The sequence below is a fragment of the Plecotus auritus genome (assembly GCF_963455305.1).
Source record: "Plecotus auritus genome assembly, chromosome: 11".
Classification (NCBI taxonomy): Eukaryota; Metazoa; Chordata; class Mammalia; order Chiroptera; family Vespertilionidae; genus Plecotus; species Plecotus auritus.
The window spans coordinates 32068318-32093657 of NC_137777.1; the positions used below are offsets into that span (position 1 = coordinate 32068318).

At 43.6% G+C, this 25340-nt stretch overlaps 1 protein-coding gene across 4 annotated transcripts in view; it reads left to right on the plus strand.

The window, feature by feature from the left end:
• Positions 1-23247, plus strand: part of FAM110B (family with sequence similarity 110 member B) — a 125715-nt gene extending 102468 nt beyond the window's left edge. For 2 of the 4 annotated variants that reach the window (XM_080646451.1, XM_080646453.1), the window contains one exon: positions 19575-22487. In XM_080646451.1, the coding sequence (XP_080502577.1) occupies positions 19920-21032 (1113 nt within the window). In that variant the 5' untranslated portion in view covers positions 19575-19919 and the 3' untranslated portion in view covers positions 21033-22487. Of the gene's footprint in view, positions 1-19574 lie in introns of all 4 variants that reach the window. The other 2 variants (XM_080646454.1, XM_080646452.1) reach the window with 1 other exon arrangement.
• Positions 23248-25340: the final 2093 nt, after the last annotated feature.

Below are 25340 nucleotides of genomic sequence, written 5' to 3' on the forward strand. Positions count from 1 at the left end.
GCCGAGGCTCTATCCACTGAGCCAAACCGGTTAGGGCTGTTATTTTTCTTTATTGACTTGAGAGAGAGAGAGAGAGACATTGATTTGTTGTTCCACTTATTTATACATTCATTGGTTGTTTCTTGTGCCATGATTGTACATCGAACCCATAGCCTAGGCATATCTCATGACTCTCTAACACAGTAACTGACCAGGCATGGCACCATCATTTTAACTCAGCCCTGCTTTCGGCCATCCCCGCCGACCCGGGAATCCTGTGGGTGCTGGCTGAGGAGGGGTAATAAGGTGTGGGTCTCAGGCCTACCAGTGCTTTGGAGTGTCACAGGCTCGATATTTTCAGCTTGGTTTCTACCCCCCTTCTCTGGGTCTGTCCTGCTCCTGGGTCCTGCCTCTTTCAGGTGAGGGAAAACCCACTGGCTTTTTCCTGGGATCTTCCAGCAGACTCCCAGAGTCTAACTTCCACAGGCTGTCCCCTTAGGGTAGTCACTGCTCATCTGTCTGCTTTGTGTCTCTCTTGTGCTTTTCTTGCCCCTTTTATGACTTTATTCTTATCTTAACAGGCTTTTTTTTTTTTTTTTTTTTTTTGAGACTGAAAGGAGATAAAAGAAGTCATGCTACCATTCTGAATGAAAAGTAACATTTGGGATTTTTTTTCTTTTTTACTTTCTTTATTTCACTTATTTTCCACTTATAATAGTCAGTACCATTAGCTAGCATTCTCCACATGAAGCTTCCACTTTGGAAACCATTGTGCATAATTTAGAAAATGCTAAATGTGAACATGATATGGTAAAGATTTTATACACTGTTAGTAATTGTAAGTCATTTGATTAACATGACTTGTGTTTTATATGGATTCCTTGAGAAAGAACTTGTCAGTTGCCAGACGTTTTTGTAGCTGTCCTGATTGTTGATTTGGAGATACAGTTTCCTTCTATTCAGACTTCCTTTGGCAGACAGAATAAAAGCAGATTTCTAAGTTAATTAATAGTGTTTGTGACAGGGATTCAATTTTGTTCTATTTATATAGAAAATGTGTTTTGCTGATTCTTTACAAATGAGGAAGATATGATATCCATACAGAAAAAAAGGCCTTTTTAATTTTCTGTTCTCTTTTGCACCTCTGGTAAGTTGGCTCTTCTCTATTTCAAGCTCTTATGCAGGTGGGGGTGTGCCTGGGTACTTAGTAAAAATGTCAACTAGAAAAAGTGATAATGGAAGTAGGGATCATTCATCCTTAAAAGGGAAGATCATCCCGAGTGACATCTTCATGGCCAGTAGGTCTAATAATTAGGATTGGTCTTATTCTGCATACAGATTAGAGACCACATGTCCTGGCAGAACCTTTAGTATTGAACTAATTAGGATACTCAGTCACCCCACAGTAAAATGAATTGGACTGGATGGGTCCTTCTGACTGTAAGATCTGACTGAGATCCTCCACTTCCTGATAGCCAGACACAGTGGACCAATGCTAAGAAAAGCTCTGATGGATTCATCTTGGGATTGCCCTGTCTAGCAGAAAAATTTCATCCTCAAAGCCCAACAGAGATAATAGGCTAGTTAAATAGAGGTTAGGATTTCATATTACACTGCACATGTAACGTTTCTCATTAGACCTTTTTATTATCTTTTCCTTATACTTTTTTTAAGTCCTGGAAAAGCAGTAATAGCCTGCACCCTTGGGACCAGAATAATGTATCCTGAACTGGCCTGGGACTGTTTTAAGAAATGCCCCAGAGGATAGGAAAACCCCCCTTTTTATCACCAATTCTAGAAAAGAGTCCAATAGGAAAATAGGACTTAAATTTGCAAAGTTTATGTTTTTAAAATTTTCCCAATACTTTATGCACATCTCTATTAGTATGGTCACCTAAAATATAGAATTATAAGAAAGACTTAGGAAATTTCAAATATGCTCTTTCTGAATCTTGTTCTAAGTAGATTACAGGGAAACTGGGGAATTTAAAAAGAAAAATCGTTCAATTTTTTAAAGTTGGGAGACCAAGAAGTCAGTTCTGCCCCAAATCCTTTTTCTTGAATGGTGATTTTTAACTTCTCATATCAAAATAAGTTTAAAGCACTTTGTTTTGGAGTAAGAAATCATTGAAGTTTGGAATTGTTCTATATGAATTATATGGAATTTATACATGAAAAATATTTTCGAGAAACAATTTCAAATAACATGATGAATGTCTTAAATTTCTTGTGTTTCTAATCTCATCTCATAGACGCTCAGCTTGGTATCTTCATAGTCGTGAAGGAGGAAGTTCATTTGATAGTGCCATGTTGTCTCCAGCAATATTTAAATAACATTCCAATTCAGGCCATATTCTGAACCATAATAAGGGGAAAAAATTTTTTTTAAAATAAAATTTCATTTTAGAATTTTGGAGCAATTTAGGAAACATAGTTCCATTTCTCATTTTGAGGCTAAAGTTTGAGCCTTAGGTTATTTTCTTAATAATAAGATAAGAGAAATGTTAAAGCCCGTTCCTCCACAAACATGTTCATTGCTATTGTAATGAACTCCTGTGTTATTTTGAAAATCATGAATGTGCATTAATTTGGGTAGCAGATGTCATTCTCCCCAGGCTTTTTTTTTTCTTTTGAAATTAAAAATTCATAGGAATTTAGAAAGATAGCAGAGAGAAACTATGTACCATCACTCAGTATCTCCCCCACCCACAATGGTTATCCTATCTAATAAAGATGGAATATGCAAATTGACTGTCACATCGTCACAAAGATGGCGGCACCCAGTCCACTCAGCCCCACTGGAGTCCCCTAGTCTTTTCAGCCCAGCCAGGGGGGTGGCAGGAGCACAGTGCGGCTGGACCTGCCCTCAGCCCCCCAGCCACCCAGGGCCAGCCCGAGGCACAGGCAAGCCTCGGATGGCGGTTGCCCAGCCACCCAGGGCCGGCCGAGGCTCAGGTAACCAGGGCCAGCCGAGGCTTGCACTGCCGGCAGCAGCAGAGGTGTGATGGGGGCGTCACCTTCCCCTGATTGCCAGGTCACCTCCTGCCCCTGAGGGCTCCTGGACTGTGAGCGGGGGCAGGCCGGGCTGAGGGACCCCCCCTGCTCCCCAGTGCATGAATTTTCATGCACCAGGCCTCTAGCATCTTATATAACACAAGATCAAAGCCAGGAAATTGACACTGGTACAATGTGTGTGTATAGTTTTGTCATTTTATCACACGTAGAGGTTCATGTAACCACCACCACAATCAAGACATTATTCCAAAGTACAACGATCTCCCTTTCCCTGCCCCTTTATATATACACTAGAGGCCCAGTGCACAAATTCGTGCATGGGTGGGGTCCCTCTGGGTGGCCTGCAGGGATCGGGCCAAAACCCTCAGTCTAACGCTGCCTGCAGCTCCTACCTGCTGCTCCCACTTATCCTGGCCCCACTATGCCTGCTGTGGGCTTGCACCCAATCAGTTCTGATCGGGAGAGGCTCGCACTGCCATAGCAACGCTCGCCAGCCATGAGCCCTGCGTCTGGCGCCCGCCCAAGAGGAGTGGCCTGCAGGATCAGGCTGAAACCGGCTCTCCCACATCCCCTGAGGGGTCCCGGGTTGCGAGAGGGTGCAGGCCAGGCTGAGAGACCCCACCGGTGCACGATTGGGCCAGGGAGGGACCATGGGAGGGCTACAGTGCCCATCTCACTCAGTCCTGATTGGCCAGACCCCGGAAGCAGCAAGCTAACCAACCGGTCAGAGCATCTGCCCCCGGTGGTCAGCAAGTTAACCAACCGGTCAAAACATCTGCCCCCGGTGGTCAGTGCACGTCATAGCGACTGGTCGACCGGTCGACTGTCTCCCCTCTGGTGGTCAGTGCATGTCATAGCAAATGGTTGAGCAGCCTTCGCATATCATTAGTATATTACGTTTTGATTGGTTGGTTGGTTGTTCTGCTGTTCAGTCTATTTGCATATTACCCTTTTATTGTATAGGATACACACACCCATCTCTAACCCCTGACAACTATATCTGTTTGCCATCTCTATAATTGTACAATTCAATAATATTATATAACTGGAATCATATAGTATGTATCTTATATATCCAACTTGATGCATGTTTCAGTAGTTTCTTTTTATTGCTGAGTAGCATTCCATGGTATCGATATACCACAGTCTATTTAACCATTCACCTATTGAGGGACATTTTGGCTGTTTCTAGTTGCTTTTACCCATTTACTATCTGGATCATTTGGTCTTTTAAAGTTGTATTTTGAGAGTTATTTTATATATTCTAGACCTTTTTCAGGTATGTGTTTTGCAAATATTTTCTCCCAGTCTATAGCTTGTGTCTTCATCCTTGCAACAGGGGCTTTCACAGAGCAAAAGTGTTTACATTTTGATAAATCAGATTTATCAATGCTTTTCTTTTCTGAATCATGCTTTTGATAGCATATCTAAAAATCTTTCATTAAGCCCCAGCTCCCAAAGATATTTTCTCCCACATTTTCTCATAAAAATTATATAGTACCAGAACGTTTTACAAGTCAGTCTATGACCCTGAGTTAATTTTTGCATAGGTATGAGTTTTGTATTTTTACCTATTGATTTTCAATTGCTCCAGCACTATTTACTGAAAAACTATTCTTCCTCCAATAAATTGCTTTTGTACCTTTGTCAAAATAAATTAACTGTATTGTGTGGGTCTATATTTGGATTCTCTACTCTGTTCCATTGATCTCCACAGTACCACACAGTCTTGATCATTATAGCCATCTAATAAGTCTTGAAATTGAGCAGAGTGATTCCTCACACTTTATTCTTCTTTTTCAAAATTGTTTTAGCTATTATAGTTCCTTTGCCTTTCCACTAAATTTTAAAAATAATCCTGTGTTTGCATATAACTGTTGGGAAGTTTTGCTTGGTGATCAGTCTTCTTTCCTTTCTATTTTTTTTCCCCACTTTGCTCATACCTACTTTTTCTTTGTTGTCTATCTTGTCTGACATGATTGTCTAATTGGAAATATCAAGGGATCTTAAAAAAAAAAAAAGATACAACCCTAGAACTAAAAATGCGATTCAATAAGGTTGTAGGTTACAAGGTCAACGTAAAAAGGTATTGTGTTTCTATATACTACCAATGAGCACATGGAAACCAACATTATAAAAATAATACTATTTACAATGGCTCAAAAAATAAAATAACTATAAGGGTAAAGCTAACAAAACAATATAGCACTTGTATGCTAAAAACTATAAAACTTTGATGAAAAAAATCAGACTTTAAATTAAATGGAGAAATCAATGCTCTGAAAACTCAACCTAGCAAAGATGGCAGCTCTCTCCAAATTTAATGAAATGTCTCTCAAAACCCAAGAAAGAACTTTATAGATCCAGTTCTGTTTTTGATGAATTTATTTTCCACAAGAACATCTAGAATTTCCATGTGCTTTGAAAATGATGAATTGACCAGGGAAATGATTTTCCAACAATACCAAGTACTTTCAGTACTTTTGACTAGAGAAAACCCTTTTTCTGTAAAAATTGAGTGCTGCCTCTGTATGCCAGACCCCATGCTCAGTGCCTTCCATCCAGTGACATGTAAGCTTCACACCTTCCTGTGAGGAAAGTGCTGTTATTATGCTGTTGTTATTCCCATTTCACAGGTGGGAGACTGGAAGCATATTGAGGGAATTTACCTGCCCAACATCACCGAGCTAGAAGATACGGGAGCAGGAAGGAAACATAGACCACCTTGAGCCCTGGGTGCATTCAGTGCCCCCGCCCCTCTAGAGGTCTTGGTATCTTCATTGGTTTCAGTGGAGACTCACACCACGTCCTCCCTCAGATAATGCTGCTTTTTGAAAAATCACTGCAATCCTTATATCACTTCACTACCTAGTTCCCTGCAAGGCTTTGATTTGAGTATTCCCAGACTACCAGAACATTCCAATTCCAGGGAGCGAACTGAATCCATAGGTGATATTAAATTGTCCACTGTGAGGGAACATGTGATAGATACTTTTTCAGAATTTTTTTTGGAATTTTCATTTAAAAGAGCCTTTCCGATCTGTCAGAGAAGGATGATTCTGGAAGTATTCTTTCCTCCCTGCAAGTGGGAAGAATGGGTCTGGAATGACACATCACTTTTCTTAGGTGTCAGGAGAAGTAGGTCACTTTAGAGTGTTTATCATAATGTTTGAAAAAGCTGGCATTGAAAAATGAGAAGTTGAATATTGAGTAGTTCTTTGTTCAAAGGCTAGCAGTGGATTACTGAACTATTTTCTGAGAGGGACAATAGCTTTTTAAATATAGCTTCTTTTTTTCCAATGTCTCCTTAAGATAAATTTTATTTTAATGGTCAATTGTGGCTTGATAAAAGGGGTAATTTAGTCTTCATATATATATTGGCTTCACTTATTGAAATGTTTTTCTAGCTATTCTTGTAAACACAGGAAGGCTCTAACCTCCTTGAGTTTTAGAAACGATTGGAGTGATCCTGGGGTGCTTTAGTAAGTAAAACAGATGAAGGTTTAAAAGCCTCCGTCTATCTTTAAAGCTATTAAACAAAAGAGAAAAATCCAATCTCTTCCCTCTAGAAATCAATAAAGAAAAAAGAATGTCACAGAAGAATTAGAGTCCCTCTAAGCTAATGGAGGAGGAAATTACATGAATCAAAACATTCATTTGGAGATGCAGGCATTGCATCTGAAGTGGCTTCTGGCAACATCTCTCAGTTTGGAGCCAGCAGCCTCCTGTCGTGAGCATATGAGGTCCTGACTGCAGGTTAATAACTATTACTGCACTGCAGTTGTTGGCCAAATGTTTCCTAAAGAATTGGGGCCTTAGCCGGTTTGGCTCAGTGGATAGAGCATCAGCCTGTGGACTGAAGGGTCCTGGGTTTGATTCTGCTCAAGAGCACATTCCCGGGTTGTGGGCTCAATCCCCAGTGGGGGGACGTGCAGGAGGCAGCCAATGAATGATTCTCTCTCATCATTGATGTTTCTGTCTCTCTCTCCCTCTCCCTTCCTCTCTGAAATCAATAAAAATATTTTTTTTAAAAAGAATTGGAGTTGACATGATCTCAAAAAAGGCTGACACATTATATGCAGATATAACACTTAACACATTTACTGTATTAACCATCCAGCTGCCTCTGACCTCTAGGTATCAACCACCCCTTTGTTGCCCCGTAGATCAATGAATGGCTGCTGTGTGATGATTTCCTGAGTCAGCCCTTAAACTCATTGGACAGTTTAAGAGTCTGTGCACTGCTTGAAGAACTCTACAGATTCTATACATAGAAACATGCTGTATAAGAAGCACAAGAATTTCAGGGCAAATAGAATGTAAGGGATCAACCGTGGCACAGACCCAGGACTGCTGGAGCAGTGTGGGAAGGAAGGTGGGCAGCCTACCTGGGTACAGCTGGGTGTCCGTGGTCCTCACTGAGGAGATGTCCTGTTCCCTCTCCTTTCTCTTTCACATCTATCTGGCCCACTTTGCTCATGCTTCCTCTCTGCTGTCTATTTCTTGGGAGACTTGATCCACTTATCAAAAACCTTCTTGCCGCTTTCTTATAATATCCTATGCTTTCTGTACGTAATAGCTTATTACATTTTATCTTCAACTTTCCTGTCTTCACATTCTGTCTTCATGTCTTCCCCGTCCTCGTGTTCCTTTCTTCTTGCTTTGAACCTTGGCAGCGAGAAAAGTTCCAAAGATACACAGAACTTTTTGCAAAGGAACTTGACATTTATCTGCCACACCCTCCCACCCATTAGGAATCCCCGCTAACATTTCTTGGGCAGGTGGTAGGCCTGTGTCTACACAAACCCTTCCTGAGATAAAAAACTCACTCTTGACAAAGGAGTTAATTCCAATAGGGACACTTTCAATTGTTCAAAAATTCTTCCTTAAATCAGTCTGCAATAGTACTTTCTCCAGCTCATTGGAAGGAACAGTGGCTAATATGTATGGTCCCCTGTGCTAAGACAGGTCCCAGTGTCATTCTCATGGCACAGGTAAGGAACCTGAAGGTCAGAGAGACCTTCAAGTAGTAAAAGGTGGAACAAGCCAGGGTGGGGAATCGGACTGTCTGAGCCCACAACCTGGAGGCTGCAGCCACACTAGCCCCATCCTTATGGTCCCTCCTCCAGGGTCTCCAGGACCTAGCTCTCTCCTTTCCATGTTGTTAACTTACCCCACCAGGTCCTCTACAGTCTGTTTCTCTCAGACACCTTGCCCTCTGTCTCTCCATTGAAAAGGTTGTGAGTATGCTCCCACTTCCTACTTGGGTGCTCCTTGCCTTTGTTCCTTAGAATCCAGCCACAGAATCTCACCACCGTCACTCGGAATCTGCTGTCTACTTGATGGAACGTTGTGAATGCCACATTGCGTCTATTTCATTCGCATCCCTTTCTCCAGTGCCCACAACAGGGCCCGGCACATGGGAGGCACTTGACTGCTACTTGTCGAATGATTGAATTCCCTTCCTTAGCTATTATATACTCTACAAATTCCAGGCAGTTTTTCCCTAGGGTCTCTGATTCCCTGTTGGTAAACTTTAAATTCACAGAAGCAATACACTCTTCCTCTGTCTTGTATGAGATAAACTTATAATTCATCAGATGATTTGCTTTTGGCAGAAGGAGAAGGAAATGGAGAGTTGCTGCTTCCTGTCACTGTTAGGTTTTGCCTCAGTGACAGTTTAGAACAGGGGTGGGCAAACATTTTGACTCGAGGGCCACAATGGGTTCTTAAACTGGACTGGAGGGCCGGAACAAAAAGCATGGATGGAGTGTTTGTGTGAACTAATATAAATTCAAAGTAAAGGAGCGGAGGGGAGAGCAAGAGAACCCTCCGCTCTTTCGGCTCCACGGGCCGGATAGAACAGCCGAACGGGCCGGATCCGGCCCGCGGGCTGTAGTTTGCCCACGGCTGGTTTAGAATCTACTAGAAGGTAATTACTGACTCACTGGGTCTAGTACACAATCCCACAACATTCTTTTTCTTTCTTTTATGATTTTTTTAAAATTGATTTTTAGAGAAAGAGAGGAGAGGGAGAGAGAGAGACACTGATGTGTGAGAAGCATTGTCTCTTGCATGACAACCCTCCCCTCCCTCTGGGGATGGAGCTGGCAACCCGGGCATGTGCCCTGACCAGGAATCAAACCAGCAACCTTTTGGTGCACTGGATGCTGCCCAGCCAACTGAGCCACCGTTTTTCTTTCCATCTTTTAGCATCAGCCAGATGCTCTCTGTCCCGTGCCACCCTCAGGCTCCAAGGGGTCCGTACAGGTACTGCCTTGACCCACGGCAGCACTCCCCCTGGACATTCCTGGAGAGCTGGTATCATCTACAAATGTCTCTTCCGATGTCACAAGGCAGTTATGAAAAGTACCATACAATCTTCTGACACCTGAAGCCGTTATTTACCACCCATGTTAAAGCTTTTAGTTCTTGTTTTTATTCCTATTAGTGTGAAGTCTTTCCTGCATCATATGCATTTTTCTCTTTCTAGTGTATTATTCTTAACAACATACACATGTATTGTGATTTCTTCTATCTTAAAAAAAGAAAAGCTCTCTCTCGATCCCGCTCACCCCTCCAGCTATCACCGCATCTTAAAACTCCTGAAATAAGCCGTCAACACTGTCTCCAGTGTCTTCTCCTGTCCTGAACCCTGCCAATCCTTTCACCAAAACTCTTCTTTTTGAAGTCAACAATAAATTCCACCATTCCAAATCCTTGCTCTCCTTTTTCTTTTAGCACCTGTACTTATCATACTAGATATTTTTTTTATTTAACTTATTCATTGCCATATATGTGAGCTCCAAATATAGTTCATTTTGGTCACTGCCTGGTACATAGATGCTCAGTAAACACTAGTGGCGCTTCCTGCATCGAGGTCCTATGTCTGTATAAACATGTTTAAGCGTGTCCCCATAGGGGTCCCTTCCCTTGAGCGTGGGGATTGTAGGAAGTTGTCTGTGTCACATTCAGGGGGTCTTCGTGGTCTGAAGGATTCATACCCTTCTGTAGGCAAGCCCAGAGGTGGGCTCAGGCTTCTTCAAGCCAGTCTGATTTTTATAGAATCGGGTGATGCCTGGGTTGTTACTTTTCTGTAGTCTCAGTTCCTTAGGAAGACATTAGAATAACTGTTTTTCACTAAGGAGGGTGTAGTCAAATGTGGATAGAGCTTTCATTGTCACCAAGTTGGATTTATGGGGCCTTTTATTTTATGTTTCACGAATGCCTGCTTCTCACAGAGTTTTCAGAACATCTTCCTGCCTCTCACTCCCCCTCACCGTTTTATCCTCCGGCACAGCACGTACTGCTAATACAGTTTCTCCAACAGTGGGCACACAGGTTCTGCCCTGGCAGCAGGAAGGAGGTTTTGTTATGAAAGCAGCCTGGGGACCTGGCATCCTATGGGCGAGAGGTGGTGAGGAGGCCATGAGCGGGTGTTCTTTCCTCCCTTCCTTTCTGGCTCATGTCCAAATCGGCCCCCCTTCCCAGCCACAGAGATGTCCATGGCGGTAGCAGCAGTCCAAGGGCACAGCTTTGGGAGGCAGACAGGCCTGAGGTTGACAGCAAGCTCCCTCCACTCACTAGCTGCAGGGAAGTCTCTTAAACCTTTTGAGCCCTAGTTCCCCCCTCTGCTAAGTGGGATAAATGGTACCTGTTGGTGAGGCTGATGGACACACGGTGCCCGTCCCATCTGGCATGAGGTCTGGCAGGGGAAGGCACACGGTAACCGGTGCTGCTGTATTTCTCAGACCTACGAGATTGTGCAAAATATCTACAAGCGAAATTATTCTCTTTTAAGTTTAAAAAAAATGGAAAAAATGCCATTTCTCACTAAACAAACAGAAGAAAAATACTCAAGACTGAGGGGGGTGGGAAACTATTTCTAAAAGCTAAGTCCCTTTTTTCACCTTGGATGAGTCATTTTTCTTTAGTAAACAGGCATGAGAAGCTTAAACATGAATCAAGATGAGCAGATAGTATCATTTTAAAGTGAAAGCACCAGGAATGGAGTAGAAAAGCACATTGTATTAGGATGGATACTTCAGGCAGAGCGTGCAGATCCAATGAAACACTTGTTGTGTCCATCTAGCAATGTCTGTAGTTTTTTTGTTCCAAGCATTTATCAGATTGCTTTTTTACTGTAGATTTTCAGTGGTCATAACCCTTAGAGAGCCTAGGAGGTGACCTACCTTTGTTTGTTTGGGCAGCAAGAGTAGGAAGGGGATGGGGGGGGAGTAAGCACAGCCTTTTGGTATTTTGAACTTTTTATTCTTTTAAGCTGAGGCAAAGATACATCCTGAACTGGACAGATGTCAGACAAGGGTTCCTACAAGAGAGTCTGAACTCTTCTGTCCATCAGCAACCCCTACTGGGCTGGGGTGGGAGAGAGCCAGGAGGGGGCAGGGGTCACCACTGCTCTCATAATAAAGAACATAAGAGAAGTGCCAGGGAGGAAGGCCAGGAAGGAGTGGACATCAACCGAGAAATCAGAAAAAGCATCCAGTGTGTTTGGGGAGTTTCTCCAGCTGTGAAGACTCTGGCCAGGGTCTGGCCCAGGAGGGCAGGGGTTCCAGGACAGGGAGCAGAAGATGGAGGCAGAAAATGGAGAGGACATGTGAATGGAGACCTGGGTGCCTCCCTCGATCACCAGTGTCTCCCTGTCCCTTCTAACCCTCTGCCTGCCACCAGACACAAATGGACACACCACCTGCTGCTTTAAGTTTCAGCGAGCTCACAGGCAACGTGGAGTGCACTTATGAGTCATTCCCAGCTCCTTGTCACTTGGCCCCAAAAATAGTATTTCAGGTGCAAATTGTGGTAAAGCCTTACCTGTACCACTCTCAGCTTGAAAATGATTCATGTCAGATGTGTTAAGTGCTAAAGATTAAAATATGTGCTGCAGACAAAGGTGTCTGTCGACTCCATGTCTTATTTTGAAACTTATTATTTGTCCCACCATTCAGTTTGAGTCCTGAAAAATGAAAATAGACTGTTTGTCTTTTCTGAGCACACTTGAGGCAAAGAACTAATCATTCTAACAATTGATGTGCTAAGAGCTATTCAAGAGATAGAAAATAATTCCAGGTGTTCCTGGCAAATGAGACCAACAGTATTTATTTATATTTTTTTTAGTGAACCTACTGGTTCTGCTTTTAAATTCTATCATGTATTCATTTCTCTTTGCACCAGATTTGTGTTCTAAGTACAATTCAGTGCCGATATGTTCATCAAGTTGAGATTAAGCAGTTGCTGTGCATTCGTTTATACCGTGCTCTCCAATCAACAGGAGAGGCACTTGCAGTGCTATTTCAAATCCAAAGCTTGTTTTCCGGCATCCTTATTAAGCCTTTACAATATAAAATGGTGTGCTAGATCTTCTGAGTGCTTAGCATTTTAGTTAACTCCATGCACATGTTAGTGAGGATCTGTGATGTGCATGGATGGGAGCTTTAGTACATATAGCAATTAAAAAACATGTGAGTCCCTGTTCTCCAAATGCCCTGTGGAGTAAAGACAGATTGAAACCATAGTCTTACGTTGTCTGATTGCTCTTTTTAATAATCATTATTTTCGTCAAAGTTCAGCTAACTTTGGTACATCTGCAGCCAGTAGTATCAAGAAAGAAAACTGAATTAATAGAACCCAATTTGTAAACATCTTCCATGAATGCTTTGCATTTACGCTGTTAGCAAGGAGCATGGTTATTTGCTGTAACAAGCTAAATGAATTCTTTTCCTCCTCTTTCTTATGGGAGAACCTGGTACTAAGCAGTAAATGGCCAAAAGAGTAGATTTTAGGAACTAAAGTATAATTAGTGTGGATTCCTGAGCCATAATACTTAAATATAAAGCCCATTGCATAGGAGCTGAATATCTTAGACAACTTTCTTAGTGTCTTTGGACATCAGTTTCCTCACCTGCAAAGTTTGGATAATAATACCTGCTTTAGAGATATTGGTGGGATTGAATTTAAACATTTCTGACATGCATTAGTATGGTTCTGGGGGCATTATAGATGCTTAATAAGAAATGGTTGTATTAACAGGTAATTTGTAAACAATTTATATAGCAATTTGCCTACTATATTCACAATGAACATGGTTCATTCTCCAAAACAATGCTCTTTACTTTTCCTTCTTGTCAAGTTTAAGTATTTCACAATTCTACTTTAGCATACTATAATATTTATTTTAAGCCTATTTTATTCTTTGCCCCAAGGCTGTCCACTAGAAGTTAAAAATATTTGCAGAACTAAATGTTCTGTCTCTATTGCCATCCTAACCTTTTTTATGGTATGTGCTATGCAGTTGCCGTAGAGTATACATTCACACAGTTAAAGGAGAAAGCAATATGCAAAGTACAGATGCTCAGAATCGGTGTTGATGGGAGAACTGGACGCAGGGTCCCCAGATCTGTACAGCCCCGGGTTCTGGGCAGGGCTGTGCGGGTGCCACTCACAAGTACTTACCCTCTTACTTATATAAGGTGGGTCAGACCACTCCCTAAAGGGGTAATTGTGAGGATGGATGGGCTGGTGTGAGCTCCCAGCACACGTTTCCATAAACTCCATGAATTGCTTCTAGAGTTCATCATCCTTGAGTTCCCTGTGATGTAATTACTGCCACTGGGAAGGTACTCCTGGTCCCTCTAACTGTGGGAACCAGCTAACACTTGGACTCAGGTAACTAGTGAGTCTTCTAAAACCTGTCATTTAGCCCTGATCGGTTTGGCTCAGTGGATAGAACATCGGCCTGCAGACTGAAGGTTCCCAGGTTCGATTCCGGTCAAGGGCATGTACCTTGGTTGCGGGCCACATCCCCATAGTGGGGTATGCAGGAGGCAGCTGATCAATGTTTCCCTCTCATCGATGTTTCTGACTCTCTATCCCTCTCCCTTCCTTCCTTTCTGTAAAAAATCAGTAAAATATATTTTTAAAAAAATAAATAAAACCTGTGATTTAAGTGTATTGGCTTATGACAAAGACAATCGTCTCTTGAACTCCATGTTGATTTAAAGTTTGGCCATGGCCTTATACATTCTCACAACTGAACTTAGCCATGTACAGCTCCCTCTGGGAGGGGCAGAGTGGCCCAAAGTGGGGTCACTTTATGTTTGTTTGGGTAAGGCAGGCAGTCCTATTGGATTTTCATTATGAATTCTAGTGGCCCTGCTCTTTAATTACTTTTAGTTATTTTCATCAAGCAAATCATTCCATTTCCAAATGATTTGGGCACTGGCTATGCACAGCATCCATTTTTGTAATCTCAGGTAAAAGGTAGGACTCCCTCACATTCATTCAAGTCAGCCCTCTCACAGCAACACTTTCTTTACCTTCGGCCAAGGGAAGGTGTTCAACCAGAGCGTGATTTTTTATTTTTATTTTTTGGTCTTATTCTCTACTTCATTTTGAGTGTCTTAAATGGGAGGAAGACATTGTAGGAGAAACCATAACCTTTTTTAAAATAATGGGTTTACTTACAAAGCACGGGAAACGCGTTTTCTTAAATGACTTTAGAGACACCATCGTGGATTGAGATTTGACCTGCTGTTTTTCTCCGAGCAACTTTTAAGTTTGATTTCATTTCCAATAATGGCTTTATTATTTACTGTTACACTCACATAAGTGTTAGCTTTGAAATTTGCAACCGCATATTTTCTTTGTAACTCAAATAAAAATGGGATCACGCGAGTGACCTTTGAGACAGAAACTGCACAGTCAACCCACTTTGACAGAAATAGTGCACACACTGTCACTGGAGAGTAATGGAATCGTTTTAGGACAAAAGATCATTCAGTTACCGTAAAGCTTGAAATCTAATGACGGTGATTATCAGTGCCAACTTGTGGGCACCGGGGACGAAATTTAATAACAGCTTCCCATTCGCTGAGCAAACTCGGTGCCGAGTCCCCACTGAGCACTTGCCACATGGTACCTCGCGGAATTCTCACATCAGCCCCAGGAAATGTAGGGACCATTGCGGCCAACCTTCCATATATGAGGAAACTGGGGTGCAGCGAGCTTGAGTTGCTTGCTCAGGGTCTCAGGGCAGTAAGCGGCCGGGCGCAGAGAAACCCATTTGACCCTGGGACCTGGCTCTGAACTGAGGAGGGGCACTGAGTCAACAGGCAAACAAACAGAAAACCCGAAGGGAATACTACGGGACCCGCTTTATCGTCTGGCCTGGATTCATTAGAGGATAAAGAAGAAGGGAGTATCCTCTTTTTCCAGTGCCCTAGGAATTCACTCTGCTGAGTTCTCCTTTCTACCCTGGGTTGAAATCTCAGACAGAACCCAGAGCCTCTTCAGCTAGTTGTGAATTATTCAAAGTCCTCAGATCAGTTTCAGGCATGCAAAGAGCCCAGTGCAGATCAAAACTCCAACCTCTTCAGTTTAAATGACCTCCTCCCTCTCCCAGCTCAGGCCTGTGTTGGCTTGGAAACCTCTGGAGGAGGGGATAGGGAACTTAATAAAGGTGGTTTTTTCCCTGCTTTCCCTGCTCTCCCTGCTCTAGCTCTTCTCCCACGCATTAGGCATCATTTCTAACCTCTCAGGGCCCCGCGTTGGAGTAGGAACGTGAGGGGCGGGCAGCTTGTTAAGGGAAAGATGGCCTACCTCTCCATACCTCTGACTCCTGTAATCTGGTGTCCCCTGGGCATGGGGGGGTCTTCAGGCAGCTTTCTTTTGGGGAACTTTGGGATTCCCTGGGGGCAACCACGCCTCCCACCGCTAGGGGAAGCTCACTGCCTTTTCCTCGGGGTAGGGCTGTTGGCTTCCACTAGGGGGTGGGAAAATCTTTGGTGTGAGTTCCTTTTAAGATAACCACTGACACCTTCCGCCAGGTACATGAGTGGTCCAGAACACCCTCACCCCGCATTCATGGAAACGTAGCTTCCCCTCGCCTGCATCCTGTGTTTGGAGAGTCCATGGCAGGCTCTGCCTTTGAACCCCTCAGGCCTGAGCTATTAGCCAGTCTCTATGTTCCTCAGCTTTCAGAGGGCCCTGAGTCCAACTTCCGCCTGTTTGAGATGAGGGCAGGCACACTTGGCCACTGCGCTTCATACAGCTCTGAGCGAAGAGCTTAAGACTGCGCTGATACTACTCAGCTGAAGCGAAGTTGTCCCCGGTGCCCATTGCTATCTTTTTTGGCCCACCTGACCTCAGCGAAAACTCGGCGGGGGGGGGGGGGGGGTAAGAACTTGTCCCCCTCCACTCTTCCCTCCAGACTTGTTTAATTCACAGTGCCATCTGGAGGATATTGCCAGTGCTTCATTCCCCTGCAGTGCTCTCCCATTACTCAACATAGAATCCAAGTCCATCTTCCCCTTTCCTCGCCCTCAGTCGGTCTCTCACTGACGTCCCCTAACACTCTATGCCAGCCATTGTCAGTGCCCTTTAACTGTCTTGAATGTACCATGAACTCCATCAAGAGCTGCTCTGATAACAGGTGCCCTGTCTCCCATGCCTTTAACTCCAGTTCTTCCCCTCAGCATTGTTTTTTCATCTAACTACTGAGAAGTTGTTTACAGGAAGTCCTTTGTGACAATCCTGCCACATTTTTCATCAACATTATTTATTTAATAGTCATCAGATGTATTTTGAATCTTCTCCTAAAAATTTTTTTGAGTTCCTTACACATAATTGCTCAGTTAATAAGTACTAGTCAATTAATTGATTGAACACAGTCCATACTTCAGTAAGCAATCTTATATTTTTAGTGCATTTCTATTACATTTATAAAGAATTCAAGTTAACATTGTCCTGGGAAACTGCAGTTTTACTTCAATGGCCAGGCTGTTTCTCTGCTTTTAAAAGGGAGGGGAGGGGGGTGGAACAAGCATGAGAGTGACCCCAGTCAAGCTGGACTCTTAGACTGAAGTCAGTAAGCACAAATACTATTCGCCAAAATCAAAAGGCAGCACGGGACAGTTTTATTCATATTGTAAATGTTTTGTGATTGGACATGTTAGGAAACTGGAAAATCACTTCTTTGAGAAATCTTGAAATTGCTTCTTTGGCTACTTTGCCTCCAAGAATATTTAATCTGAAGACATTTTCAAGTTCACCGATTCAACACATTTCTTTTCACAGCTAAGATCAAGACACTGAGCTGTTAGTTGACTTAGAGCTGAATTAGTCAGACACCCTCTTTCAAACAATATACCACCTTTCCTCTGTCATAACACACATGAGCAATGACCAGTTTTCACTTCTATGAGTGAAGCTGGGGTTGTGTTCAAAATAGGTGTTTCTCAGTCTTGTGAGTTGAGAGTAATGATTGTTATTTAGTGTTCCAAATGGTACCAAAGCCTGCCTTAACATCAGGGCCAGGTGGCAAGTCAGGTCAGGAGTGGTGGACATTTTGGACTTCTGGTCCTAATACGATGGAATTGGAAAACAGGCCATTTTCGCACTTAAATGTCAGTGGATGTTTTATGTTAACTATAGCTCAGCATTCAAAGAACATTTTTCCTAAGAACAGCAAGTGCAGGAACCATACAAAAGTTCAATCCCAGGTGCCATTTTTGAAATTGGAAATAACTCACTTCTTGTTAGCTTCCCAGAACCACATGATTTTAGATGGAGAAGGGATTGGAATCTCATCCAAGCACCTCTTGTCATTCATAGGTGAGGGGACAAGGCTGCAGAAGAAGAGGTCTGAGCTCTGTCTCCTGTTGCCCACTGGGCCTTCTTCCTGCTTGCTGGGGTTTGCTGAGGTCTGTAGGCAAAAAGGTGCTGAGTGCAAATGCCAGTCCTGTCTTTCGCTCTGCCCCTGAGCCTTCTGGTGCTGTCCCTTCCCTGGATGAATTTTGGAAGCTGCAGAGGTAATCAATGAAGATGCAAGAGAAACATGGCCTGTCCTGGGGACAAACCTCTCTCAAGTGCCCTGGGGGTGATCCAGAGGGTTTTGTCTGCGAGCCCAGGCTGTGAACCCCTTAGTGGAGGGGCCCCAGGTCATCTTCCCAGTGAGGCGGGCCCAGGGTGGTGGATGGCAGACCCAGAGGATGTGCAGAGAGATCACGGCTCCTCTTCTGGCATGTCATTCCAAATACGTTCAAAGAAACAATTTCACTTCATCTTCATAAGAGGAGGTGGTTTTTTAAACTAAATTAAAGTATTATAATAGAACCACACAATCAAATAAAATCATTATGTAGGAATTGCCTTGGGGCTTCTCAAATCTTGCACAGGAAAATATTTTTGCTAGAACAAATCCTTTTGCAGATTACAAAACCCGGCTCTAATGAAACATGACAATGGGTGTATTTAGAGATTAATAAGAGTTTCAAAAGATGATAAGGAGAAATATCAGCCACCCTCCCCCTGTTATTAATAGACACTTCATTTTCTTACCATGACAGCAGATGTTTTATATCACTTTGCTTATTTTGTAAATTAGTTTTTTTTGACATATTAGATGAATACATTACTCTCTTTATAGTCCTTATTATAACCAAAGAAGCTAAAAAGGTCTTTAGCCACTTACTTTCAAATGCTGATGCATTCCTAAGTGTTCTCTGCCAGCAGTAGCAGGCAAAGGGAGTTGTTCCCAGAACTGCAGAGGTAAATGCAAGTAGAAAAACTCCCTATAGATACATATTGGTTGGTTTGGGGGGAGGGGGGTGGGAGTGGAGAGCGTGTAGTCAGGTTCAGAAAACCATGAATTAGTTCCAGGAATGCTTAGCTATTATACAAGTTCGCTATACAGTAACATTTTAGGTATGGTTGACATCTTAAGAGCTTGTTCTTCGTTTCCTGGGGGGAGGGGGGATGAGAAAATACATTCCACAAAGAAACTTTTGATTTCTGCTCATTAAGTGTGAAAAAAAATGGAGCATTTAAAATCAAACTACTTCTATAGTTAATCTAGAAGTGTTTCTAGTTTTTATATTATTATTAAAACATGAGCTTGAACTTCATAAGCATTCTTGGTTTCCAGGAGAAAGCATTTTCAAATATATTGATTGGCAAAAATAAGATAACAGAAACATTGATTTCTAAAAGATTTTTCATCTTCACTTCCAATCCCATTTCTGCCCATCGTTTTAGTTTTTGAAGAGTTAAGAAGTGCTTGTTTCAAGTGTTAATTGAAAGATGGGCAGTACGAAGTCAGAAGTTTGGCTTCATTGCTAAGGAGACATTACTCGCCCATGTTGCAGTGTTAACCATATAGGGATTCTTAGGAACCCAGCAGCGTTTAATGAACTGTGAACTGGGCTCTGCTAAACCAGCATTTCTACATTCATCCAGCATTTCCTGGGTTTTGACATAAGTAAAACCAACCCGGCGTGATCAGAGGCGGTTCCCACCAATGGGGAGGCGGCTGGAAGCGTTCACGCGTGGGAAATGTCAGCAGCTTTCTCCCAGACGCAGGCCGCTGCCTGCGGCGCGCGGGGGAGCAGGCTGGCCCCCAGGCTCGCGGTGCGCTCCGCGGACTGGGAATCGCCTCCCCGAACTGGCGGGCGCCAGGGCAGGCGGTGGGCAGGCGGAGGCGGGGCGCCCGCCGCGGGGCTCCTGGTTGCTACAGCCGTGATGTCACTCGCCCATCCTAACCCGCGGTTGGTTGTTTTGTGTTTCAGCTCTGCCTGCAGTTGAACACAAAGACCTGGAGGAAACTCCCACATCCTCGAGGAGAAGAAAGGAGGCGGCGAAGCAGATTAAAGGAACTTGTGGCTCGTGGCCTTTTTGTACCAGGGCTGCCTGGACGGGGGGAAAGTGAGTTGAAAGCCACAGTGGCGGTGAATGGGCTGTGAGATGAGGCGCTGCCGCCGCTGCTGCTGCCGCTGCCGCTGCTGCTGCTGCTGACACTCAGGTTCCAGGGTCCATCCGCTGCCCTTTGTGCTTCGTGTACATGAGTCTGTTCAGCGCACCCGGAGGCGCCCAGAAGAGAATCCAACACGGCCGCCGGGGAGAGACCACCCACCATGCCCACGGAGACCCTACAGACAGGTAGCATGGTGAAGCCGGTCAGCCCCGCGGGCACCTTCACCTCGGCAGTGCCCCTGCGCATCCTCAACAAAGGGCCCGACTACTTCCGCAGGCAGACGGAGCCGAACCCCAAAAGACTTAGCGCCGTGGAGAGGCTGGAGGCCGATAAGGCCAAGTATGTCAAGAGTCAGGAGGTCATCAACGCCAAGCAGGAGCCAGTGAAGCCAGCCGTGCTGGCCAAGCCCCCCGTGTGCCCCGGCGCCAAGCGCGCGCTGGGCAGCCCCACGCTCAAAGTGTTCGGGCCCAACGCCAAGACCGAGAGCGGCGTGCACAGGGAGACCCTGAAGCTCGAGATCCTGAAGAACATCATCAACAGCTCGGAAGGCTCCAGCTCAGGCTCCGGGCACAAGCACAGCTCCCGAAACTGGCCTCCGCACCGGCCCGACGCCACCGACCTGCACCGACACTCCTTTGCCGAGTCCCTGAAGGTCTACCCCACGCAGGGCCGTGGCAGCCCGCAGGAGAGCAGCTCCCACGTGGGCAGGAGGCTGCTGGAGCAGACCGCCGAGTCCTTCCTCCACGTCTCCCACAGCTCCTCGGACATCCGCAAAGTGACCAGTGTGAAGCCCTTGAAAGCGATCCCCTGCAGTAGTTCCGCCCCTCCCCTGCCTCCCAAACCCAAGGTTGCAGCCATCGCCACCATGAAGTCCCCCGAAGCCGACCCTGTGGAACCAGCCTGCGGGGTCAGCCGAAGACCCTCCCTCCAGCGGTCTAAGTCGGACTTGAGTGACAGGTATTTCCGCGTGGACGCGGACGTGGAGAGGTTCTTCAACTACTGCGGACTGGACCCCGAAGAGCTGGAAAACCTTGGAATGGAAAACTTTGCAAGGGCTAATTCTGACATCATATCCCTCAACTTCCGCAGTGCAAGCATGATCAGCTCAGACTGTGAACAGTCTCAGGACAGTAACAGTGACCTTAGAAACGATGACAGTGCCAATGACCGGGTGCCATATGGCATTTCTGCGATCGAAAGAAATGCTAGGATCATCAAGTGGTTATATAGCATCAAACAAGCTAGAGAGTCACAGAAGGTCTCCCACGTGTAAGAGACAGTGCGTGTGCAAAGGAGGGAGGGGTGGGTCTCTTGTCTGTGCATCCGCAGTTGTGAAGGTCGTGAGGTCTCCTTGAAGTGTTGTGAGCTTCTCCACTCTCTTTGTGTTGCTTGTTGTGCAATGTTTTCAAGTTGCATGCCTGTCAACAAGGGGACTGACCTGGCGTCCGGGTCAACCATCGCTGCAGAGCCTGGCTGAACACACGTCACCTGCCAAAAAGTTTCAGGCCAGAATCTGATTTAGGGCTTTGATCTCAAGCAAAACTGTTTACACACGAAAACGGTATACAACTTCTTCAATATTTATGTGGTTCTTGTGTTTTATATCCCGCGCTATTGTGTCTTAATTAAAAGTTTTATCAACTGGCTTTTAAGTTGAGAGGAGCATCTTTTTGAAATAAAAAGCCAATTTGCCTACGTGTGACACCAAAACAAGAGGGAAATAAATGGAACCTGCTAACCAAACTGATAGAGTAACTGACCTAAGATAGAACCAGGCTGGGTTTTCTGAGGAAACAAAGTGGTGAGCCTGATGTTAACTCCTTACATACCGCAATTCTCTTGCCCCTTGCTGAAGTAATGGTTGGGGCAACAATGCTACGTTCTGTGTCCTATTCAGTGTGTAAATAAATATTGGTGGCTCTGTGTAATACTGACCCCAAGAAAAGACAATCAGATACAATGAAGGTGATTATATCTAGGAGGTTGAATGTCCGGGGTTCTGTTGATATTCTTCTGATTTGGGTTGATTCAGAAGTTTCTACTATTAATCTTTTGACAGGAATGGCCACTCTGAAGTTTTACTCAATGTCTTTAAATTTGGGGGGTTTATTTTTGGTCAATAACTAATTCCATGCTGATTCTCTTCCCTCCTTCCTTCCCTTTGTTGTTTTATTTGGGAGAGAGGACTAGGGAGTGGGGCTTGTGCAGGTCTGTGCTGTCTGAAGACGTGAACACACACGGAAATACCAGCCATATTAGTATAGAGCCTCCTATTCAACAGTGAACGCCTTTGGTAGCTGAATCATATCTGAGCAGTGTGATGGTGTTGTCTTGATATGTTATTCCCTCAGGCTCTGGGCCTTTGTTACAGCTCTAGGAAACTAGAAACACGACACTATATAGCTCCCCCCCCCCCACCCCCCCGCCCATGGTCTCTAGTGCTACATATCAACTCGTTCCCTTTCTCTCCCAATAACCTGTCTTCCAGTTAGCTGTCAACCAGCTGACAGTTGTGGTGTGGTAGCAAGAGGTACACATGCAGTGGTCTGCTTCATTGCTCTTATAGTTACGCTCTGAAATTCGGGAGCCCTACCTTAGACGTCGTCAGCTAATAAGAAACTTTTTATGGTGTAAATGCTGTAAGACTTTGTACATACTTCAGTTGTTATGAAAACTTGAAGAAAACGAAGGAAAACTTATGCTAATAAATAGCTCTGGTGCAGGCACTAATGGTGGTGGTTTCTCTTTGTACTTTCCCGGAAGTTTAGCTTTGGCTTGTGAGCCAGAAGCAGATTTTTGATCGTCTTCAAGAAACATTGTTTTATTAAGTTATTTTCCCCATATCACAGTTATTTTGAACATCAGTGTTCTTAATTGTAGCTCCAGCAATGTGCTTTTGCCTAAATAGTTGCATCAAGGCTCCTAAAATATGCGGCCTCTTTGTTACTTAGCTCACACTACAGTTATTTTTATCTTTTCTTAAACAACAAAACCTTTTACATCTTCCACTAGACTCTGGAGTTGTAACTATGTATGAATTCTTACAGTGGAGACACACCTTGGAAATTTATAGCCTTGTTCTTATTTTTATACAGGCCCAACATCATTTAACATGACACGTGTTCATACATTTGTCACTCATTCATTCATTCTTCTTTCAACAGGTCACTTGTCCAGTGAGTCCCTTTTTCAGGCCTCCCAATAGACACATGACTATTGTGGTCAACAACAGAGTCTCTGCCTCAAGGAACTTAGATTTTCACATTTATTTTAAGAGAAATGTTCCTCTTAGTGGAAATGTCTTATTTCCTGTTAGGACATTGAGTATTCAATGAGTATTTATTGAATCAAATTATTTGAAGGTTAGCATTTCTTCAAAATTTCATATAATATGTAAATGTAAAAGAAAGTATTATTTAAAACGTCATTTTCAGAAACAGAAATTATGTGATTTCCAGCTATTACTGTACATAAACATTTTTCCTCTGAAAATCAAATTTGGTTCCTTGACTCTCTCTCTACTGGTTTTGAATTCTTTCTGCTTCTCTGATTAATTTTCAGTTCAACTAGAACTGTACTTCCAAAAGAAACATTTTGGAATTCACCTATGAGTGGTGATTATACAGTGCAATCAAGATAATGGGATGAAAATACACACACACACACACACACACACACACACACACTTCCTTCACCATTGGGGTAGAAATGTGGCCATTTAAAATATTCAAGCCTTATTAGCATTTATATATCCATCTTTTTCTGGGGCTATTGAAATACCAAAAATAGATATTCTTTTTCTAAGAAAACCAGTTTGTTTGGGAGATGAACACCTCTTTGCTAATTTGATATCTATGCCTATGCTGTTTTAGTCATAAATTCTATTGAATCTCTCAACATTTGAAACCACATTAAATTGTATTCCAACGGTGCTATAAATCATTCCACTATAATTCAGTCTAATATTCTGTGGCCTTATTTTTGGTTCCCTTTATGGAAGGCAGGCACTCATTTTCTTTTTGTTCTTGAAATTAGAGTTTCTATAAAGGACTAATTCAAATGCTTAATAGTAAATCCTAAGAGGGAGATGTTTCCTAATGGTGAAGTCTTTTAAGCAAAATGCTCATTCTATTAGTGATGGAAGTAAGTATCGTGTGTGTGTGTGTGTGTGTGTGTGTGTGTGTGTGTGATGATGATGATGATATTGGTATGAATACAGGGTTGTCATACAGTTCAGCACACTTTTCCCCCCTCTACAATGTAGAGCAAAGTGATTGCACTAAATGGCCCTGGAAACTGTGGTTTCTTTCTGAAAAAAAGCAATTTTTAAGACAATTCTCCCATATGCACCTTCTCTGCCATTGTCTTCGTTCTAACTCCCATCTTCTCTTACCTGAACTATTGTCCCTAGAACTTCCTAACTGGAAGCCTCCCTCCCCCTCAGCCAGGCTCTTCACAGCCCATTTTAAGCAGAGATATCAAAATCAACTCCAATTATGTAAAAATGTCCTCTATGTAAAAATATCCTCCAACTTGAGTATTTTGCTGATAAGTATAAATCCTAACTTCTTAACAAAGAATGTTGGGCACTTACCTTTCAGACCTTATCTTCTCTGTCCCCTTCAGCCACCCATCCAAGGTGCCAGGCTCCAAGCAAAGGAAGTTTCCATCGGAAACATGTTACCACTGTGTTAATGACTTATTGCTGTGTAGCAAATTTCCTCAACAACAACATACAACAATAAATGTTTAGTATCTCCGTTTTGGTGGTTCAGGAACCCTGGAGTGGCTTAGCCATATGGTTCTGGTTCATGGTGTCTCATTAGGCTGCAGACAGGACATCAGCCAAGGCTGTATCATCTGAAGGCTCGGCTGGAGCTGGAGAATCTCATTCCAAGATGGTTCACTTGGTGTTGGCAAGAATCCTTACAAGGTGGCATCTGGCTTCCCCCAGAGAGAGTGACCCACAAGGAAGCAAGGAGGAAGTCACGATGCCTGTTGTGATCCAGTATGCTGAAGCACACCCACCCACCACATTCAGTTCATTGAGAAGTGTGTCACCAAATCAGCCTGCACTCGCGGAGGGGAGTTAGACCTCATCTTTTAAAGGAAGAAATATTCAAGAAGGTCTGGACATGTTTTGAAATCGCCACTGCTGCTGAAGTTCAGTAGCTTTTCATTCTGTGAGGAATGCTTTCTCTTCCCTCCTTGACCTTCAGATCCTTGCTCTTTCAAGATCCGACATAACTATCAACCAGTGAGATTATTTTGAGTTTCTGTGTTGCCTCCCTTTAGGCTAGGTAGCCTAAATGGTGCCTTTGTGAGAATTTTTAAATGGTATGCCTTTCTCAAAAAGGTTTATTTTCTTTTTTTATATATATATTTTTTATTGATATTCTACAGAGAGGAAGGGAGAGGGATAGAGAGCTAGAAACATCGATGAGAGAGAAACATCGATCAGCTGCCTCCTGCACACCCCCTACTGGGAATGTGCCCACAACCAAGGTACATGCCCTTGACCGGAATCGAACCCGGGACCCTTCAGTCCGCAGGCCGACGCTCTATCCACTGAGCCAAACCG